Genomic DNA, 22,040 nt, shown 5'->3' on the forward strand with positions numbered 1-22,040 from the left:
GTCTTTGAAAGAAGCCTTTTTACCTGCCTGGGTGGACCACTTTGGGGGCCGATTTTGAGTTTGTGTTTCCACACAAACTGTCTTTGTTCTACTTAGTTTAAATGACTTTCTTATTAAATATGAAGTGTTACAATATAAACGTAAATCAATAGCAATTGTGTCAAGAAAAATGCCAACATTCCATCAGGAGGCCTGCTGTTATTTGCACTATGATCAAACATTTTCCAATAGTAGTGAAATCTTTGTTAAAACCACACTGCCATCCTGCAAAGATCTTAGGAAAATACAGTTTATACTTCTACTAGACAATACAATAGCGAACAAAAAACTGAAACAAGCATTCAGTAAAAATCATTTATTCCTGTTAACATCTTAAACATCACATTTGGATTAAACCTCATAATGTATCAGTTTATACAAGTGATTACATAATAGAGAGAAAAAAATATCCTTTAATGATAAAAAAAAATTTACCTGACACACACAAAGTGGCCCAGGTCTCTATTTTTTATACACAATCAAATGAACAAACATCTGTTTAATTATGGTTTGCTTGTTACAAAGAATGGCCATAATCCCCTTAGAGCATGCATACAAACACAGAACATGTTTTTACATCTTTCATCATGTCACAGAAGACAACAAAAGATTCTTAATAATAACAATAGGCTAAATGTATATTTAAAAAAACGAAAGAAAAGTAATTTTAAAAAATGGAATAATAAATAGGAATGTCACTGACTAGCTCCTCTAGGTATGGAGTTGATCAATGTATTGAGAGGTGTCACTGGATAACTTGCCTCGTAGGTCGGCTCTGTTTGAAACAGATATCTGTTTATGTTCAAGTTAACAGTGACACCAGAGACTTCTAATCCCAAGAGCAGTCTTAGCCAGTCATTTATTGCTACATGTGGATCACTAGAACATCTTTACAAACTCATTGTAGAACTGGACATGGAAGGATTCAAGCTAACATTAGCTAACAAAAATGTGAAAACCTTTCATCCAGTGTTGAGCCTCACCATTTGGTACACACCAGTAATTTAGCACAATGTGACTAGAAATGGTGTTTTGTTTTTTTTCACTGTATCTGATCTGTTCTGAAAAGATGCAATGTTCTCTGGTAATGCACTGAATTCTGGACATTTTAACATTTTTTTAAAGGCACTTTCAAAAAAAAAAAGTATTACTCTATAACTTAGCCAATAATGAAAGGCATTAAAAAAAAGATATTGCTCTAAGGATATTTTGACCTCTCAAAACATGAACAGTTAGCCTCTTATTTTGCAGCCTTGATAGTAAGAAACTGTGCACCCAAAATCAATTTACTTTTAAACGTCACAAGGGGATTCTTTTCAACAATGTTTATAGTACCTGAGCTCTCTAGATTGCACAGAGATAACTTTAGAAAATGCTAATTGAATAAAGAGAAGCGATTTAAACGAAATTATGTATACAAATTTTAGACAGTTAAAAAAGTTATGTACATAATGAAATGCTACAATTTAACCTACATTATCAAAAACTGATTCTTTAAGATAAGCAGTTATTACCAATAAAGTTTTAATGACCAGTTTCAGAATGAAATAAATGCAAATAAACATAAGTCAAGAAAAAAGTTGTTTTTCACAAATAAGTAGTTACCGAGGCATTGAGCAGAAGAAAAAGTGGACTATTGGTGTTAAAGAAATGAATACAAATAGATTTTTTAAAATAAAGCCATGAATGAGAATCGAACAATGAACAAAATGCATAATACTGAACATAAAGTTCATGATCACAATCTGTTTAAAACATATCTCTACAAAGACTTTTTCACAGTTCAAAGATTATGGACATCTCACAATTAGGTCAAGTGTTAAGATATAAAGTTTGAACTAATTAGACTTTTATTTGTTTTTGAAAGATCAAAGATTTCACACATACTTTTTACTATACCTTAAACATTAACTGAATTCCAATTTTTTATTTCTGACAAGCTAACTTTTTTTTTTCATCAGAATATAAGATGCTATAAGATATACCAAGAAAATTATACAAAGAAAATTTCAGCCAGATGCAATGCAATGCAAAAATGTGTGCAACAATACTGCATAAATTGATCTAATGTGATTACAACTCCTATAGTGTAGCTTGACCTAGTGGCAAAACAATCCCAAGAAACTTTTTTTTTCATCAGGTAGATTGGTACTAGTATACTAAAAAGCAATCAGGGTAAAAAAGAACCAAAAAAAAAAAAATAATAAAAAGTCTGCTTTAACAAATAGACAAAACACACAATACCTGATGGAAATATTTGTTTCTGTAGCAACCAGTTTAATGGGCAACATAGTGAATATATTTTCAATCATGTTATATAAATATAAAGTTTACTTTGGTCAGCTTAAGGGGGGAAAATATGTCCAATGAAACTCATGCCTAGTGCTTGTGGGCATCAGGGTGCTTGCACACCAGGACAGGGATGTGAGAGTGGTGCATGACATAGTCGCTGACACTGCCAATCAACGTGCGACGGATGGTGCCCATGCCTCGTGAGCCAATGACAATGAGATGAGCTTTCTCTTCGTTGGCGACTTTAACCACAACCTCTCCAGGACTGCCTCCAACACTTTTCACTTTACCCCCAATCTAAAGAAAACATAGACATGCGTTTTAAATGTAGAGATAAAATATAATGACAACATTCAGTTTCCTGAAATATATATATAATAATAATAATAATAATAATCTTTATTATCCGTAGGGAAATTTGTCTTACAATTTGTGCATTACACCAAACAAAAAACATTATAACTATAAGAAACCAAAATGTACATTCACACCAGACTCACTCATAATTTACATGTGACAAAGTTTATACCAGATTGTTCTTATTTAATGATTTGATTGCCAGGGGGACAAAAGAGTGTTTGTGTATGATTGTTTTTGCTATCGGTGTCTTGTATCTCTTTTGTGATGGTAAAATCACAAAATCCTGACACAAAGGGTGATTCTTTATTTCGAGGATCTTGTAGGCTTTTTTATAGATGTTTGTCTCAAACAACTGCCCAAATGGGTTTTGTTTTTTGCCAATGATTTTGCCAGCAGCATTTAGGATTCTATGAAGTTTATGCAATATATATATTGCACTGCCACCCTACATATTGCACACCATTCAGAACTGGGCCAAGACATTGCTGTTTTTGACAAGAGACAGAAGCTTCCTTCAGTCCAAAGTGACATGAAGGAAATTACAGAGTCTAGCAGTCTGTAACAAGAGGAGACAAGCATTAACTGCATAATTTGTCCTTCCTTGAGAGGCTAATGCGATCGACCAGGAACAACACAAGGAAGGCTGTCTGAAATGTGGATAGGCAGAAGAGAACCCGAGACTGATAGTCACTGTTTTGTTGTAATCATCTACACACATTCCTCATTATAAATAAACTATACAGCCTGTCTCCAATAAGTGGTACAAATCTAAATATCTTCATTGAGAAAAAGAAAGGACCACATGGGAGGAGAACAATGATGATCTTATTATGGTTAATATCATGAATCATGATTGTTACTCTTAATGTCACATACCAATAACCACTGAAAATTTATTTTTTTTTGGAGAATAGACCAAGCTAGGGTTAGGGTTAAAGCAAAATAATCCAGGGGATAAAGAGCTATAGAGCTATAATTATTTTAAATCTTAATGAAAGAAGGATATTGAACTGTCATGGTACATGTAGGCATACAAGACTTCCAAGCCAAAATGCTGAGGTTAAATTCATGATCTTAGATGTTTATGACTTTTACTTAGAATTCTAGAAACACACACAGCTAATTTTTCTATCAAAACAAAAGTAGATGTGGTGGGTCATTGTGCTGTCATGTGCAAATCTTTAGCAACTGAAATAAAGTAATCTGTTGCACCAGCTTTATGAGCATCAAGATTTTTTTTTTTAGTTTTAGTGCCACCTTTGCAAAAAGCTGCCATTGATTTTTGTGAGCTATGTTTGTTCATACTTACATCTACTTTTGACAAATTTGATTTTACCATTGCCCTAAAGGGTAACGGTGGTAATGTTTCTCTCATATAGATTTTTACTTCTGGTTCAGTTTTAGTTAATACTATGCATATTGACAAAACAGCTGACACAAATCATGTGACACACTCTGTAGACAGATATATGTAGTTTACTTACTCCGGCAGCCTTCAGTTTCTGACCCAGCTGTTCCAAGAAGCCTTTTATTCTTTTTTCCTCATCTTGCAGGAGATCGGTGACGACACTGACATCTGTCATCACCATAGCTGGCGTCAAGAAAGAAACAAAATTATTTTAAATGTTGCTTTTGATTTTCATTCAGTTATACAGGAACATACAAGTGATTTATTCATTCCTTTTTCAAGAGAAACTTCAGTATCTTCTCAACATACTTTGTCAACACAAACCTACCAAATGTCACTATGAAAGAAATAAATGGGCTCCTTCACATTTCTTCCCCTAAGATGTTAGCTACAAAATCTGCACAGGAAGATCATTACATATTAAAATATATATCAATTTAAAAACATACAATTTAACCAACCAACAAAATATATGATTGTGGAATAGTGCATACAAAAAATTCAGACCCATTTGCTTTAACCCACTTTAGCAACTAAAACACAAATAACCATATCTTCTAAATATGAAGATTTCAGCATAAAAAATAGGAACCACACATCAGTATTGCAAAACAAAAAAAAAATCTGCAGAATTATTAAATAATACATTATCCCACGATTCTATAAACTTTAAATTCATCTAATATCTAACTAGTAAAACCATAAATTGTAATGAGATTGTATTAAATAGTTACTTTATGTATGTATGTTATTTTGGTTATCATGTACTTCAAAATATTTATCAATATTGTAAATATTTAAATTGACTGAAGTAGATCTTGAAGCTGGACAAAGGCACTATTACTTCTAAAGTAAGCAAGCCATTTACTAGGCCAAGCATTAAGTATGGACTAATGGAAGTAGAAAGAATATTTATGACCCATACAAACTTTTGTAGAAATTTTTTTATATATGATTCTATTAGTAATAACATTACCCTGTAATAAAGCAACCCACAGCTTTTATATTTTTATTTGAGTTAATAAATTATACTCCTATAAAAAAAAAAGCAGATGAGAATAGAAAAAGTTTCAAAATGAAAAATTTCTAAGGTCAAAGACTTTTGAGAGCAAATGAAACTTTAACCTAAAAATAAATACATAAATTTTAGCTAAGTTGGTCAACACATCACTCTAAGACAAATGTATACATTTTTTTATTTCTAAACTAGTATCAATGCAACATTTTTGACGTCACTATGAACAGGGTTGAAGATGATGACTGGTAAAAATACATTTTTAAGAGTTATAGCCACCAATAAAATAACTATTTTTAGTCTACACACACACAGAGCATTGGGTGTTGACATTTGGCTTTAATGGAATTCATATGGAAAGTAAGACAAAAATAGAGATATAGATACTTTTTATTGAATTCCTAAGCTTGACATTAACTATTATTAAGGTTATCTGAGGCAAAAGACAGAGGAGTGAAGAAGATGATCAACAGATCTTGTGTGGAGCCCCAATGATTCAAAAGACTAAGGGAAAAAAAAAATAACCTAAGCACAAGCAAAGTTGAACTACTTTGTCCATTTTGATAAGAAGATGTTATCTGCTTAACTTTGACAATGTCAGAGAGCAACACATTAGCATACCCAGTACTCTACTGATAGATTCAGACATTCAATTCTGAGAAGGTGATTTTAAAACCTAAAACTAATGGTCCACACAATTAAGGAAAAAAAATATTTTCAGATGACATCTTCAAAGTGTTAATTGCAAATAGTTTCATGTATATAGGTTTTTAGGAGCAGTTTGTATATGTCACTTATGGCAAATAGTTTCCTGTATGTAGGCAATAATTAAGTTGGAACTCAAAATATTATTTCTTTGAGAACTAAATCAAGTCTTGAAACATTCATGATTTACACTTCAACAACTAGGTCTTTCAATATCTATAGAAATATAAAACAAGATTTAAAAGGTAACTGAAGCACTCCTTATGAAGTACTAAACTTTAGAGTAGTTTCTTTGTCCATTTGCTCTCTCTCCCCATATAGATTTATTTATTAATATAAATTAGAATATGCATAAAAATAAAACAGCTGAATTTGAAAAAAAAATAAAAAATATCAAAATATATGAGCCTGAGCATACATAAATACATTGATATTTAAGTCAGTTAATATTCTTGTCTAAAAAAAAAAGACTTACGTGATTGGATGACTGTGTGGTATTCTGGGACATACAGAAGGATCACATGGTCATGGGGCTTGTACACATTTTTCATAAAGACTGTGGACATCAAACATAAATACATTTTTTACTTTTATTTGGGAGATATTCAATGCAGTTGGATGTAGGACACAAACACAAAATAAGAATTTCTATAGTTCAACAAAAATGTCTTGACTTTAAATAATAATTAGTGATAAACAGCATCTTACTACAAGTCACACATTTTTTTTTTCTGAATGTGTTATTACATGCACTGGAGCAGACAGTTTTTCCAGAAAGATATGAATTAGATATTTAAAAAACTACAATACATTCCAGTGATTCATTATCCTTTGTTCTCAGTTTATGACTAGGGTGAAATTAACTAAACCAAAATGTTTCTTTCCAAGCAGATTGTAAGCCCATGCCTTGTAAGATCTGAAGTTTATTGAAATGATTGAAATGAGCCCATACCAGTGAGCATAACTTTCAAGTTACACACCTTCATATCCAAACAGCAGAACTTAGTCCTTAAACATCTTAACACCTTCACATCTATAAAAGTTACACACCTTCATATCCAAACAGCAGAACTTAGTCCTTAAACATCTTAACACCTTCACATCTATAAAAGTTAGACACCTTCATATCAAAACAGCAGAACTTAGTCCTTAAGCATCTTAAGCCTGGAGTTCAACCTTAGTAGTTGAATAAAATGAGAGCTAAAACAAAAACATGCGCCAGAAAAAACAACACTAGTAACAAAGCTTTTTCTTCTCAACTATAGAGCCAGGCCAGAGGAAATCTAAACATTGAAACAAACTCAAGCCTATCTTGAATAAGACTCCATACACTATGTGAGTTTCAAGCAAATCTTCAACAATTAGTAAGCCTGAGAAATTCATTTTTTAAAACTACATATGCAAACATACAAAGAGAGATTTGAAGAAAAAAAAAACTACAAGTTCCATTCTTGAGAGTGCATTTATTTATAAGACTGGTTATTATGTCTACACGCATCCATAAAAAACAATAGACAAACTAAGACCAGCTGGTGAATACTGGACCATTACTGACCAATTATAGTAGCCATATGTGTCTGTTATCATGAAACCAATATATATTTGAAGTACTCTGACTGCAGTGTATTCTCAGCACATCAGCACTAATTCTAGAATTATGTATGATTACTGACACTACTGGTGTTGAATCTATACAAGTGATCGTGGTTTAAAAAAAAAAAAAACATCCCCACATGAAATCTTTAGCTGCCGAAAATGTTGTCAACTTTAATTTGTCCATCTGGTTTTAAATTTGTATTATACACAGGTCAGTAGTTTCACACAACCTAAAGTGGCTTAAGCTGGACTCACCCCTGACGATTGTACCTTTTCTAACGTATTTATGAAAAGTTACAGGATTTTAGGCGGACTTATAAATAACTATGTAGCTGACGGTCTCCTTCAGTTGAATGTTTCTGTCTCGTATTTCCCCATCAAGATGAAAGAGTGGTTGAGTGCAGAAAAATGTGTTTAATGTGCTTCACACAAATGCTAATGTGTAGAGGCGATGGCCCAATGGTGACCCTTACCAATAGCATGTCTGCATGAGCTCGTGGCACCCAGAACTCGTGAGACACCAGTTTTTGGACGTCAACGCTATTCAAGTCAAACTCCTCATAGCATAGTGAGTGGCTTGTTGAAACTAGTCAACAGATTAAAGGCCTGACTACGTGTGACTGTACATACGTTAGCCCACTTAGTACACCTAAACACGCATGCGATTTCTTAATTGACTTATTTGATGTCCCTCTCGCTGTACAGCCAAACATACGATTTACGCCATGAGCTTATAATAGACGCTGCAGTAGGAAATTTTGGAACACGGATTTTTTTCTTTTTACATGTCTAAAATTGTCAATTATTTGTATCAATAATTTCAATGCCAGTGTCAACTATTTATAATTACCTAAATCGGCAAAACTCTATTAGGTATGGAACTTCAAACTCCAGCACTGCCCAGTCTACAGATTTTAATGGGGGGGGGGGGAGGATAAAGGCCAGAAAAATAAAGACTATCTATAGCACCAGAGCATCTCAACCTATTTCGAAAAAAAAATGGTGTGGGGGGGGGGGGTCTTATTCATTTCTTACACACGGGTGTGTGGATGAGGTACAGCGGAACCAGAACTTTGTGGCGTCATTATGTACTTCGGGCAGAAGTTTCCTCAAGAGCTGAAAATCGTCCGTAGTCTGGACATCGCTGATCTAAACAGACACGCTCTATAACGTGAGCATTTAAAAAATGTAAATGCTCCACGGCAATGGCTTTTTACTCATATGAACTATTATCTGAAGTAGAGCTCAAACTTTATATTTAAAGCTGTGTGCATAAACCTCTTCCCTCTTACCCTTTGAAAGCCCCCCCCCCCAATCATCTTAAAAAAAAAAGCAGTCAATATTAAATAATGCCAATTTTCATTCACAGTTTGCATTAGTCCTTGATAAACACACAACATTATTTCTTTCGAAAATTCAAAGCGACCAGGAGAGATTGGTGACAGGAGAGAGACGTTGTCAAGTTATCAGAGTACAGCCGTGTCAAGGTGCAAGATAATGGACACCGTCCACAGTAAATACCGTTAAATCATAAAAGCACAGCTACAAGTAGGCCTACCCTAGAACGTTATCACTTAACGATTCTGTTCATCAGGGCAGTGAAAGGGCGTACGGAGAGAAGTATACGAGTTCAAGGTACTGTTAATAAAACTAGTTAGTAAATGTACACTTCTATGGTACTGCCCAGCGTCAAGTTGACCTTTGAACTGATTCAAATGTCGGCTTCAAATATGTACTGCATATCTATTTGAAAAATACAACTAGTTCGATCTTTCATTCTGTTTGTTTTGCTCTTCCTAGTTCTTGAGCACTAAAGAAACACCAACGCACAAAGTTATGATAGCGCACGTTGATAATAAATACAATGGACAAATCGCCATTAAACAAATAAGAAGGATATTTGTCAACCACAGGACAATCAATGGCGGGCGGGAGAGAGAGAGACGTGAAAGACACACAGCTGCTTGTCTCCAGTGAAGAAGTCGTACAGAAGAACTACAACAATTAGAGAACGAAAATGGAATCAAGATGAAAAGGTCAAATATCGTTTTGATTTGCCGCGACAACTACAAATATTTACTTAAGCTTACTACCTAGTCGATTCACTTAGCATTGTACAGACTTTATACAATGTTACTGAGTGTTACTGCAAATTGTGCGATCTACGGGAAATAAAAAAAAAAAAAGAAGCAAGGGGCAGGTCAGTCGTGAATCACGCCCAGTAGCTGTTGCTATCAAGTGGTCGAGATGACCACCGCATGACCCAAAGCATGCCCCCGTTTGTAAAATAAGGCTAGTGGTCACGTGCTATCTTCCAATAGCTTTTCCATTTCACAGATAAGAGTAAGACCTTGTCATCCGTATTCATTGTAGAATACAAATCAACTATTGGAAAGTCAAGTAGAAGCCTCGGTAGCTTACAGTGAAGCATCTCTCCGCTGAGAATGGTATTTAAACGTGTGTGTCACATCTGAAAGAACAAAAAATGGTGATGAACTGCTACTGTCAGGATGTTTTCAATCAATAGATGTGTTTGCGCCAGTTCTTATCTTTATTGATCTGTCAATCAGATTAGACTCATTAAAGCCTAAAATAACTGTGTCCATTTTAATGAGAAAGGAAAAAACTCGTTTGCTTCACGTGAGGCGTGATTTAAATTTGAAAGTGGTTCTCAAACGATGATTGTTAGTAGACTCAATTGTTATTTGTGTTTTCTCCACTTCGCTCTCAATCAAAAGAAAACTTTGCAACAACAAAATTTAATCACTTTTTAAAAAAAAAAAAGGGGGGGGGGTGTTAACTAATAACAAAAGAGTTCCTTACGAGAAAGTCGCTACACTCACGAAGAATCTGGCACTCCGTGAACCAGCCACGATGAAAATCAACAATGTCAAGGACACTAAATTGAACCTCAATGTTGCCAACTGAACAAATAAAAATATGAGCTGCAAATGTAGACAATGATAAGGCAGTGCTTCCAAAAGTCCACACACACAAGATATCATATTCATAGCTTAAAACGTCCTTTAATCTGTACATCTGATACATCGAAATAGCTTAAAACTTCATATAATCTGTACATTTGATACATCGAAAAGCTAATTATAAATTTGACGCCATAGATGAGAATCTCTAATAATGGATCTTTTGATATTCAACAGCTCGGCCTGAGGAACTACATGGTAGGATAGGAGGATTTGCCCCCCCACACACACACACAAGTGATGTGCTAATTTTCTAGCGCATTGAGCCGCTCCTAGTCGTCTGCTCACAGTTATACAAGAGTATATTATTAACACTACTTTAGTATTACCAAGTCAAAAGTTTATAAAAGAAAACACGCCGTGAGCCTAAATTACTGGTGTACTTATTGGATAACTCATTTATTTCTACCCGATCTATCTAGAAATAAGTTTTACCCCTGCCCAAGCGTGACGTCAAGTGGGTAGAAATACAAACTACGTCAACCAATGACATGAGAACGTCAATATTGTGTTCACTAGGAAGACGCAGATATTGATTTTTTTTTCCATTCTTTTTTTTTGTATTCAGGAACGAAGCCACTTCCGGACAGGAAGTGTCGCTAACAGCTGGCTCAGTGTTTCCATTAGCCGCGCTATCTGATAAATAGGTTCTAACCCTTTCAAGACACGTTGTAACAAATACAGTGTTGGCAAAAAAAAATATTTTTTATGCTTTAAGTGTCAAAATGAAATTGTTTCAATTTTCAAGAAACACGGCACATGTGCCTGGATACGCTTTAATCTGAGAACATAGCATGCTTAATAGACGTGATTTGTTTTAAGGCTTGGAACGGCAACGTGATAGATAAGTTTACTTAACAGAACACATAAAAAAAAAGGCTTGGAACGGCAACGTGATAGATAAGTTTACTTAACAGAATACACATAAAAAAAAGGCTTGGAACGGCAACGTGATAGATAAGTTTACTTAACAGAATACACATAAAAAAAAGGCTTGGAACGGCAACGTGATAGATAAGTTTACTTAACAGAAAACACATTTTTAAAAAAGGCTTGGAACGGCAACGTGATAGATAAGTTTACTTAACAGAAAACACATTTTTAAAAAAGGCTTGGAACGGCAACGTGATGGATAAGTTTACTTAACAGAAAAAACATTTTTAAAAAAGGCTTGAAACGGCAACGTGATGGATAAGTTTACTTAAAAGAAAACACATTTTTAAAAAAGGCTTGGAACGGCAACGTGATGGATAAGTTTACTTAACAGAAAACACATAAAAAAAAGACTTGGAACGGCAACGTGATGGATAAGTTTACTTAACAGAAAACACATAAAAAAAAAAGACTTGGAACGGCAACGTGATGGATAAGTTTACTTAACAGAAAACACATTAAAAAAAAGGCTTGGAACGGCAACGTGATGGATAAGTTTACTTAACAGAAAACACATTAAAAAAAAGGCTATGGCACTTGTGACATAGTTGACTGAGACGTAAGCCAATACCAGTATACAAGTAGGCCTGACTTGTTCAATGTTACTAGCTGGACTTGGGTCTCATTCAACTGTTCACGTTCATGTCATTGTGGAACAACATCTTTGGTGAAATTGATTTTTTTAAAACTTGTTTGTTTCTACAGAGTGTCGTAAGGAAATTGTTTCAATCTTCAAGTATATATATATATACTGCTTATAAATTATTTTTTTTAAGTTGCATCCTACCTAGACTCCATATAAATGTTACATTTTGATTTTAAAGATAATCCAACAAGGTAAAATTACATAATAAATCTATGGACATGTTGAAAACAAAGAAACACTAAGACATCACGAGTATTCAATAATTAGCAGTATAGACATGCGCCGCAACGCAACAGTAACATGTAAGCATTCTCATCAAGTAAAACGGGACACAAAGAAGAATAACTTAATGCAGCTTATGAAATAATCTAGAAACTAAACATTTACAACACAATAATGCAGCACTCTCGTCATTTATAAGAAGATGGTGGCTAACCGTCCGGAAATAATACAATGGAACGAAAGTATATCCAACAACAAAAAAAAAAAGATATACAGAAAGTTTGTAAGGCACCTGACTCTTTCCAAGCCTCACACGACATAAGAGAACAACTTGAACATATCAAAAGAAGGCAGTTCTATTATAATCTCAGGTCGATAGAAACGACAGAAACTTTCGTAGACTTAGTTCCAAATTATTGTTTAAAATCCTTTTTTAAACCCTCTGTTTTGGCTACAATTAATAATACGTACGATCAGTGAATGTTGATGTAATAATATTGTTGTTTTCTTATATAGGACTATTCTACTAATACTTTATTCTACTTTTTAAAAAAAAAAACATTTAAACTTTGAAACAAATAACGTCTATGCTAAACGATCTATCAGTATATAACTTTTGTTGTCTCTTCAATTCTTTTCACCCAATTTTTTTGTTTAAACTTCCACAAAGGAAGAAAAAACAAGTCGTTACCATTGCATGCTACTGAATTAGACCGACGATCTTTTTTTTTTCTACACTTATGATTTTTGTGTTTACCAAGCCAAGTTCGGTAAATTTTGTTTCTTTTTAAACCTATTTTTTTATACGGAAAGGGACATAATTTGGTTACTAGAACTAGATCTACAGACTAAACTTAAAAGAATAGCTTGGACGTTTATCAGTAGCTCAAGTCGCCCGGCGTTACGCTTAAACTGACGATTAGAGTTCTTCTGTTATCTAGATCATACCGTTATAAGCAAATACACGGTTCAAGGGGGTCAGAGATATGACAGCACGTCTTCCTTGTAATGGTATGCGAAGTCATACACTTACCATGAACAAAACTGTTCCAAAGTAGATGCTTGGCACAACTCCCACCTCCCTCCCTAATCCCCTTCTCCACAAATTAAACCCATCTCAAGTCCAAAAGCCCTTTGCTTTCGTTAACCTCTTCCCCCCCCCCACCCACACACAACATTACAAGTGTGTAGTCGTGCAATGTCCACATTATATAACAGACTCAACGCTTTGCACACAATGGAAGATGTAAGTAAAGCTGGGGAGAGGGGGGGGGTGCCCCATTAATCGTTAACGTCAGGACAATATGGGACAGTGAGAATGTATGCAACTGGATGATCTGCAGGCCGGTGTGCAGAGAAGTGAGTGTGTAGGTGAGGACGGGGGATCTGTACATGAATATGTCATAAACACCAACCGTTGAAACTAGTTGCTTTAAGCTACACAAATAAAGAAAGATGATGCATATCGAGGTCAGTGATGGAAGTCCAATCATTCCACGGACATGATCCAAAAATTAAGGATTGGGATTCGTTGTTTTTTCTTCTTTGATCTCTTTGATCTGTCCACGCCTACTTACAATTTGACGATGCGATTACTATACTGCTTTATGTTGATATATTGACACAAAAGTTTGTTGTTGTTGTTTTTTTCAAACCAAACAGGCTTGATTTTATTTTAAAATTACATACAGCTTTCAATATCAATGTAGGAAAGTATGAAAAAAAAAAAAGTTAAATGACAGAATTAAATGCCCATCGCTGATAATTTGAACAAAAATTACTGCCTTCAACAAACATTAATGATTATTTAATTAGGATAGTCCTACTCAAAGTTACATCAGCCACTAGACACACACTCAGCCTAGCTGTACCCTTTCCACATTTCTTATATATATACAGCCTTAAATAAGCACTAACCAAATTTACTCCACACTCTGGTATTGCAATTTATATCTATTTTGACTAAAGCTAACTACAAAAACTGCTATCCTACAATGCTTCCCAGAGTGACTGTCCATGAACTCCTCAGTTTTATAATATCTTGGGTGTATTACATTATTTTTCCATATCTGTGCTTATACAATGTTACAAACCAGTAGTCCCAAATGGCATAATGTTTGAGAAGCCCTAACCCTGTTGTAAATACAATACTATCTATATGTTGTATATGTTTATCTCAAGATACATATCCTTTTATCTCACAAAATTATCTATAGCCAGACTTATCAATTTAGCTAAAGTACACACTCTACACTTGATCACATTAACATTCCACACACCTTTTGTAGAACTGGAATGAATCCCCTTTTGAAATTAAATCAAGTCATTTTAACATAACGACAAAGCTGCAACTTTTAGTTCAAAAATTAGCACTCTCTCATTCACTCTATACACTATTACTATATGCTTTTCTTTCAATAACATTTGGGCAAAAGCAAGTTCAGTTTGGTTTGCATTGATGGTGTGTGTATGTCTAGAATCAGTTAATATCTTTGCACCATAGCTAGCTGGAAACTTCAACATGACAATTACACATCAGAGGATAGAATTTGAGATCCTATACTATTACCACATATATAATCTAGATCTTTAAGAGTTTAGAATTAACCACATGTGGAATGTGTTACAAACCTTATAAAAAAAAAAAAATCTTGTAGAGTGCTTTTTCTGATATCAATTTCACATGGTATTTTATTTCTTTAGAACAAAGGTAATATCATCTAGATTTTCTAGGTTTATAGAATCTAGAGTCTAAATCTATATTATATATCTCCAATTAATTATTTTATCTCAAGATAAGATAGAATCTAGTAGTAGTAAAAACTATAAGAAAGTAAATTTAGGAAGTAATTTAACATTGAATTTCACTAAATTTAGACATTATTATAACAACAATAACATACTAAACTAAAGTTACAATAGTATTAAACTAGTATAGTAATATAAATAATATAATAATTAATCTAGAGATCTTATTCTCTAAGTATAACTTTAGACAATGTGAGAGTGAGAGCAAATTTGATAATAGTAACACCAGTAGTGAAATCATTAAAAACTTAGAGACAGAAGAATAAAAAGTAAAGTAGAATCTAGATCTAAAGTAAATAATGTACATAAAACACTGAACCATAATTTACGAAAATAGAAAAGAAAAAAAAACCTAAGAAAATAATCAAAAAGACACAAAGAGTTCATAGAGGCACATTTTTAATCCCATACCCTAGAACAAATTGGTACAAGAGCTCCTTCTTCCCTAGTGTCATTTCATTAGGAGAATAGCATGGGTTGCCTGAATCAGCAAGGAAAACCACAGTCAGAGCTTATTGTCATTGAATGATTGTTTTACAATACATGCATGACAAGACTGACAATGTGAAATAGTCTGAAGCAACGTCTATATATATTATAGGTATATAGTTAATATAGTATGTGTAGGATAACTCATTAACCAGATAATATTAGATTTATAAAAAATGAATTAAGACTATTATTGACTATGAAGTCAATTAGATCTAGATCTAAGTCTATTTACTATTATTATTAGAGAATAGAGAATTTTTAATTTACTTTGTAAGAGTTTTTAGTCTTCTTTGTCTTAGCCAACTTAGTGAGTTAGTCAGTAGTAGACAGTGTCAGTGGTAAGTAGACTCTAGAATCTAGACTCTTACTCTGACTCTACTGCACTACAGTTACTACTACTAGCTAGAGTCTTTGTCTGAATCTAGACTCTACTACTCTCTACTCAGAGTCTACTACTCTAGACTAGTGAAGTGTAGTGTCACTAGACTAGATCTAGTAAATAAAAAATTATTTAGTGTAAATTAGTCTACTTAGACTTATCTACTATAATCTACTAATAATTCTACTTACACTGGAAGGCGTCATCAGAATGGTGGCTCTCATCCATTGCAATGACAATGTTTCGTGGTTCTGCCATTGTGAATCTGAACAATTAAATCTATTGTCTATCTTACAAATAGTTTAAATACGTTACTCTACTTTCAAAAGTACCAACACTAGATATATATAATATAACTGATTGATCAACAACACTAACCGAATACGCTAAAGTACTATCTTTTATGGTTTATTCAACTTCTAGCCAGGTATTCGTGAATTGTAAGCCACATTTATTTATGTAAAACGCAGAGCCAAAAAAAAAAAGGGGGATTAGAATCTGTTCGATAACCTATTTATATGTTTGTTTCCTAAATCAAAATTCATTTATTATCATAAAATGTAGGCTATTTTACATATAAACAAAAGTGGAATTACTCTCAAGAGAGATATTTTACTACACTGCCAAAATAAAGCCGATATACACTATATTAATACATATTTTAGTAAGATTTGTATTTATTTTTTTACATTTTTTTTTGTTCTGAGATTTATATAATTTTATATAAGTATTTGTATAATACGCGACCTTATATCTCATTTTTTTTTTACAAAAACAACGAATGAACTATAATTGATTTAGTGTATTCTGCAGAGGACAGACGCAGACGGCGAAAAGAAAATCTTAATCGACCACAGGCGGACAATGGTTATGCTCGCTCTGGATGTGGCAAAATATGTAATCTTCAGCTGGAGCTGCGTAGCCACGGGAAATACTGCATTCCTCATTAATATGCGGACTCGAAGACAAGCCTTACTACTGTTTAAATTTAGTGTCAATGTGATTCTTAAAAAAAAATGTTTAACTGGCATATTTACGTAGACACATTGACCTAGTATGGTTTAAAAAAAATATATATAAATTTCTTTATCAAAGGGAGACTACTAAATAAACAAAAGCATTACTTTCAAAACAAAACTGCATTAATTTCCCTTTTATTTTCGTCTTGTTTACCGTAGTAGGCCTATCACATTAACAAATTAATGAGAATTTTCTATAATAGATAGATCTATTTTTAAAAACATTACATATATTTTTAATAAATACATTTTATTAACCTGTTTAAATATATATTTTTTAACTTGTGTTTTTAAGTTTTAAGGCACTTTGACTTAGATTACTTAGGATATCTACATAGTAACCTAGTTTCTTTTTTTTTTTCCCAGCCCTTTTTAGTTTTTTGTCTAAAATTGTTCAGTTATCCTAATTTCCATTGGCTGGCTTGTATTGTAACATATGCCTCAAACGATTTCATTGGTTACCTAAATCTGACCGTGACAAAATATATCGGGAAATGTTCATGAATGGCCGAACCAGATATTAACTTCGTAAATCTTGTCCTTGGTTTTATAAAAATATAACTGCAATATTGTGAAAATATAACTGTCTAAAAATAGATCATAGCCAGAGAAAAAGAAAGCACAATTTGTGCATAGATCAAGATCTATGTCCTCCTCTGCCCATATCAAAACGTTATCATTCAATGCCAATGGCTGACCGTGACATTTCCGAAAGGATAAAAATAACAAAACTCTTTGTGTCAAACAATAGTAATAATACACCAGAAACAGTCGCAGACTCACTAGAGCAGGACGATTCTGCGAACTTCACCAAAGAAGATCCAAATCTCAATAACGAGGTCGAGGATTTGGACAAATTAAGTTCACCTGTGTTTGTAAAAAAGAGTAAAACAATGCAGCTAAAAGCAGGCACGTAGATTCTTAGCTAGACTCTGTCTCTATATAGAGTCATATACTCTAGATCTAATATATATTAGATCTATAATATAATTTAGATCTATAGAAGAATCTAGATCTAGTCCTGAAGTCCTATGCCTATATAAGTATATTCTAATCATAGATAGATCTATATCATATAAAGTAAAGCTCTATTTAGATTATTTTAGATCTAAGTATTTAATTAATCTAGATCTTAGATCTAAGTCTAAGTAGATCTAGATTATTCTAGATTCTAGATCATATTCATGATGATATAAATTATAGTATAACTACTATAAGATAGTATAGGGTGTATCATTATGATTATGAATATCTAAATCTACATAATTGTTATATAATAATAATATAAATATTATTAATATGTATAAAATCTAGATATGTAGACATAGTCATAGAACATAATCAAGATCTAGATCTAGTTATCTAGACACTATTATCCTATAGACGTATAGAGTATAGTCTATACTATAATTAAATTACAAGACTATATATCTAGATGTATAGTCCTATTACTATATACTATAGTAACTATATAGAATCTAGCTGCTAGCTAGTGACTCTAGTGCATTCTAGTGTCAACAATAGTGTCAATAGTCAACATTCTAGAATAGTCTAGATTCTAGAATATATTAGTAATTAGTCTGAATATAGATCTGTAAGTTTCTAGATTATAATCTTGATCTGATCTGTAGATATATAAATAAATAAAATAAATAAATTGCTTTTATATAGCGCTACTTTCATGCTTATACTACTTATAGCATGCTCAGAGTGTATGCCTATGGTCCAATCTCAATTGTGGACCAGTGGGGGGAGGGTGTATCTGTGAGTAGGTTTTTTGTGCTGCCTTTAGGCGCTCAGTAAACACAACTCTGCTCAAGTCAGGTGTCGAACCTGGAGCCCCCTTCATAGGTAGCCAAGCCAAATTCAAGCGCACTTAGCCTCTCTAGATCTAATTTTCTAATGATCTATATTCTTTTTATTCTATTACTAGAGTATGCCATGCCATTGTATCTGATCTACTATTATCTAGATGAAGTAGATCTGTATTCTAGATTATTTATTATTATTCTAGACATTCTAGAGTAACTCTAGACCTAGATTGCCTACATCTAGAACAGCAGTTCTCAACATTTTTAGTGGCACGCGCCCCCCCCCCCCTTCCCCAATACAATTCCCCACTAGGCAGGGACCCCCAACCATAATTTTTTATTTCGTTCATAGGCCTACGTTCATGTAAATTTGCTAATGTTATAAAATAGTTATCATAATGTCTATATTATATCTGATCTATGACATATGTATTGCCAGTGATAGAACACAGAAAAATGCTTTATTTATGTAATTGTAAGTTGTGTAAAATAAATGGGTTTTATAATTAAATTGATAAAAAAAATTTATCTTTATCAGTTGCATTTATTAACTTTTCTATTGTGTATTCACCATATTCTTACGCATGCTTATGTCACAATTTGAAAAGCATGGCAAAACATGAAGGATGATATTAAATGATCTAAACAACATTTCTACACCCTTGTTAATACGTCAATGTTAATGCGAAGGTTGTGGGAGTCATTGTAAGAGAACAATGAATGTCATCCTCAGCATCAAGTGTACTTCTTTATTTAGACTCCATAACTTACAGGTGGAAAACCCTGATCTGCAAAGATATAAGCCTACTGTTAGAAACGCTATCTCAAAATAAGATACGACTGCAAACAGAATCCAGAATTGTGTAACTGACATTGAAAAGAAATCATTTTTAGCTGCATCACTTTTGATGACCTCAATAAACTCTTTATTTCTCCAGAACATCTTCAACTTTGACCTCTAGAAAGTGTAAACAGAATGTTATGTAGATTTGTAAGTTAAGTGAAATTTCACTTGCACCGTAGTACAAATGTTCTTTGACAGAAATTACCATTGTATTCGATCTGATAGATTCAGAGCCCTATTTCCTCACAGAAAGCAGATAAAGTTGGCAAGATATAATTTTTGTTTTCATCCAATTTTGTTTGACAAAGTTGAAGTTTCATTTGGACGAGCTGATCTTTTGAGACCAATGGAAGCAGAATGTATTTGATCCTCGCATTGAAAAATTTAATTATTTAAGGTGTCAAAGATGTCTACCAGGTCCGCTTTTTTCTGTATTTTTGCTTTCTGATAAAAAAACAACAAACTTCTTCACAAAAATTTAAACGCATCAAACTTATAAAAAAGAAGTAACTATCAATTAAAAAACATGTCTACCTTCAAACAATGATGTTACAATCACTAACTCAAAGTATCCACTAAAAAAATATCTGTCTTCTTAAATATGTGTCATCATTATTTTTTATTTGATTAAATTTATGTTTGATGTCGATTCATTGTTTATACAATTTGAATCAATCTGAGTAATTTCCCTTTGTTTTGTTAACAGACGTGAAAACATATACCAACGATGGTACAATTATATGCTTGTTAAAAACGTCCCAAAAATATTTTCAGATGATAAATAGACCAAAACCCCAAATTTCCGATGGTCTTAGGCGACCCCTGACTAATGGTCATGTAACACCCAAAGGGGTCGCGACCCACAGGTTGAGAATCCCTGATTTAGAGTAATCTAAGATAGATTCCATATTGACATTGTCTATAACAAATAAATAAATAAATATATATATATATATATAAATTTTGCCCCATTTACCGCAGGCATAACCATTGTTTGCCAGTGGTTAATTTATATTTTCTTTTCACCGTCTATGTCTGTCCTTAGCAGCAGATTTTATTTTGGTCTCAAATGTTTATCCTGTTTATTTTAATTTTACAAGGATTCCTTTTATCAGCAATTTTTGTGTAAAAGATTTTTCATATTTATAATGTCTCTTTAAACAACTGCTTGAGAACCCTACAAAATAGACAAAAGGTTCCCCTTTAACCCACTCAGCATCAACACCCCAAGTTCTACCTAATATGTTTACAATACAAAACAAATTTATTCCAGGAGGATAGAGATATTTTTGAATATAAAAAAAATTCTATCTAGGTATATAAAATATCTCTATTTCTTTTATTTTTAAATGGACACATTGTTGGTTTTTTTTTGGCAGATGAAAATGTCCCCAGTTACTCTTGGGAACAGGACATGTCCAGTGTGACAGTAACGCTTCCACTTAACCCAGAGACTTACAAAACTCAAGATCTAGATGTCTCATTTACAATAAAGGAAGCCAATATCAGAATTTCAGGTTCATATTTTAAAGCACTAAATTGAGTATAAAGTTGTTTTTTTTTGTGTTAAACTGTTATATACTCATCCTAATTCCTTGTCAATTGAATTGAATGTTACTTTTCATTCTTCATTGCAGATGATAAAGTTAAAATTATTCACTTTTATGATGCCATTCAGAAAGACAGAAGCAGAGTTCAATTGAAGAGGGATGCTATCAAATTACTTGTGGTCAAGCTTCACCCAGCTGTGTGGCCATATCTGGAAGTAATAAAACATTTTAATCACCGTTTGCACCCTATTAGTGTAATTTAATCAGTTTTACCTATTAGTGTCATTTGAAATCTTTGTAAAGACATTCTTGCAGTTCTAGATTAAAGGAATATTTTTATTCAAGTATTCTGAAATTAGCACTAAAAAACTTTGGACATTGGAAATGTTGCTGTAAAAAACAGGTTTTAAGTGGGCTCCAAATGAGGTATTCTGCCATGTTGGGCATCAGAGTTTTATATATTTGTTCAGGATGACAAGTTTGTGTCATATGGCATTCAACTCTCTACTGAATCGAACCTGAGCATCTCACCAAGTATCCAACTGCTGACAAGAATCACCCCAAAAAAAATTTTGAACTTAAAACCTTGATATTATATTCTGAGATTTTCTCCTGCTTGATATTATTTCACGTTTCTCTTATTTTTATATCTAGGCACAAGATGATGAGCAAGAAGACTTGTCTCTGGGCAGCTGTACTAAAACTATGGAAGTTGATGACTGTTTAGATTATGATGATGTTGGCTTAGCAGGCAAAGAAGATGTAAAGTCGAAGATGAAAGAGATGCTGGAAGTTGAACTTGTGGAAAAAGAGGAAGGTCTGACATCTTTTGGAATCCATTTTCTATGCTTTCTTTATTAAAATTTATTTTTGAATTATTCTTTATTACTGACGCAAAACATTTTTTAAAAGAATAACATTATTTAGTCCTATTTTA

At 33.1% G+C, this 22,040-nt stretch overlaps 2 protein-coding genes across 4 annotated transcripts in view; one reads left to right on the forward strand and one right to left on the reverse strand.

Annotated features, from left to right (window-relative positions):
• Nucleotides 1–340: 340 nt before the first annotated feature.
• On the reverse strand, nucleotides 341–16,306 carry LOC106073854 (universal stress protein Slr1101-like). The gene is made up of 4 exons (XM_013234508.2): nucleotides 16,071–16,306; nucleotides 6,295–6,375; nucleotides 4,176–4,282; nucleotides 341–2,628 (listed from the first exon to the last, which is right to left on the reverse strand). The coding sequence occupies exons 1-4, from the start codon at nucleotides 16,135–16,137 to the stop codon at nucleotides 2,419–2,421; spliced, it is 465 nt and encodes a 154-aa protein (XP_013089962.1). The 5' UTR covers nucleotides 16,138–16,306; the 3' UTR covers nucleotides 341–2,418.
• Nucleotides 16,307–17,233: 927 nt separating this feature from the next.
• The window catches only part of LOC106073852 (ubiquitin carboxyl-terminal hydrolase 19-like), a 32,303-nt gene continuing 27,496 nt past the window's right edge, over nucleotides 17,234–22,040 (forward strand). Inside the window, exons 1-4 of one of the 3 annotated variants that reach the window (XM_056028017.1) lie at nucleotides 17,234–17,807; nucleotides 20,933–21,070; nucleotides 21,191–21,318; nucleotides 21,758–21,920. In XM_056028017.1, the coding sequence (XP_055883992.1) occupies nucleotides 17,582–17,807; nucleotides 20,933–21,070; nucleotides 21,191–21,318; nucleotides 21,758–21,920 (655 nt within the window). In that variant the 5' untranslated portion in view covers nucleotides 17,234–17,581. The remainder of the gene's footprint in view (nucleotides 17,808–20,932; nucleotides 21,071–21,190; nucleotides 21,319–21,757; nucleotides 21,921–22,040) is intronic. The other 2 variants (XM_056028015.1, XM_056028016.1) reach the window with 2 other exon arrangements.

This window comes from Biomphalaria glabrata, chromosome 4, assembly GCF_947242115.1.
Source record: "Biomphalaria glabrata chromosome 4, xgBioGlab47.1, whole genome shotgun sequence".
NCBI lineage: Eukaryota > Metazoa > Mollusca > Gastropoda > Planorbidae > Biomphalaria > Biomphalaria glabrata.

Excerpts from the sequence above, each read along its gene's own strand:
- LOC106073854 (XM_013234508.2), bottom strand. The coding sequence starts at position 16,137 with ATGGCAGAACCACGAAACATTGTCATTGCAATGGATGAGAGCCACCAT. Across the intron at positions 6,376-16,070 it reads TTCTGATGACGCCTTCCAGT|TCTTTATGAAAAATGTGTAC; the intron begins GTAAGTAGAATT and ends TGATGTCCACAG. Across the intron at positions 2,629-4,175 it reads AGAAACTGAAGGCTGCCGGA|ATTGGGGGTAAAGTGAAAAG; the intron begins GTAAGTAAACTA and ends TGTTTTCTTTAG.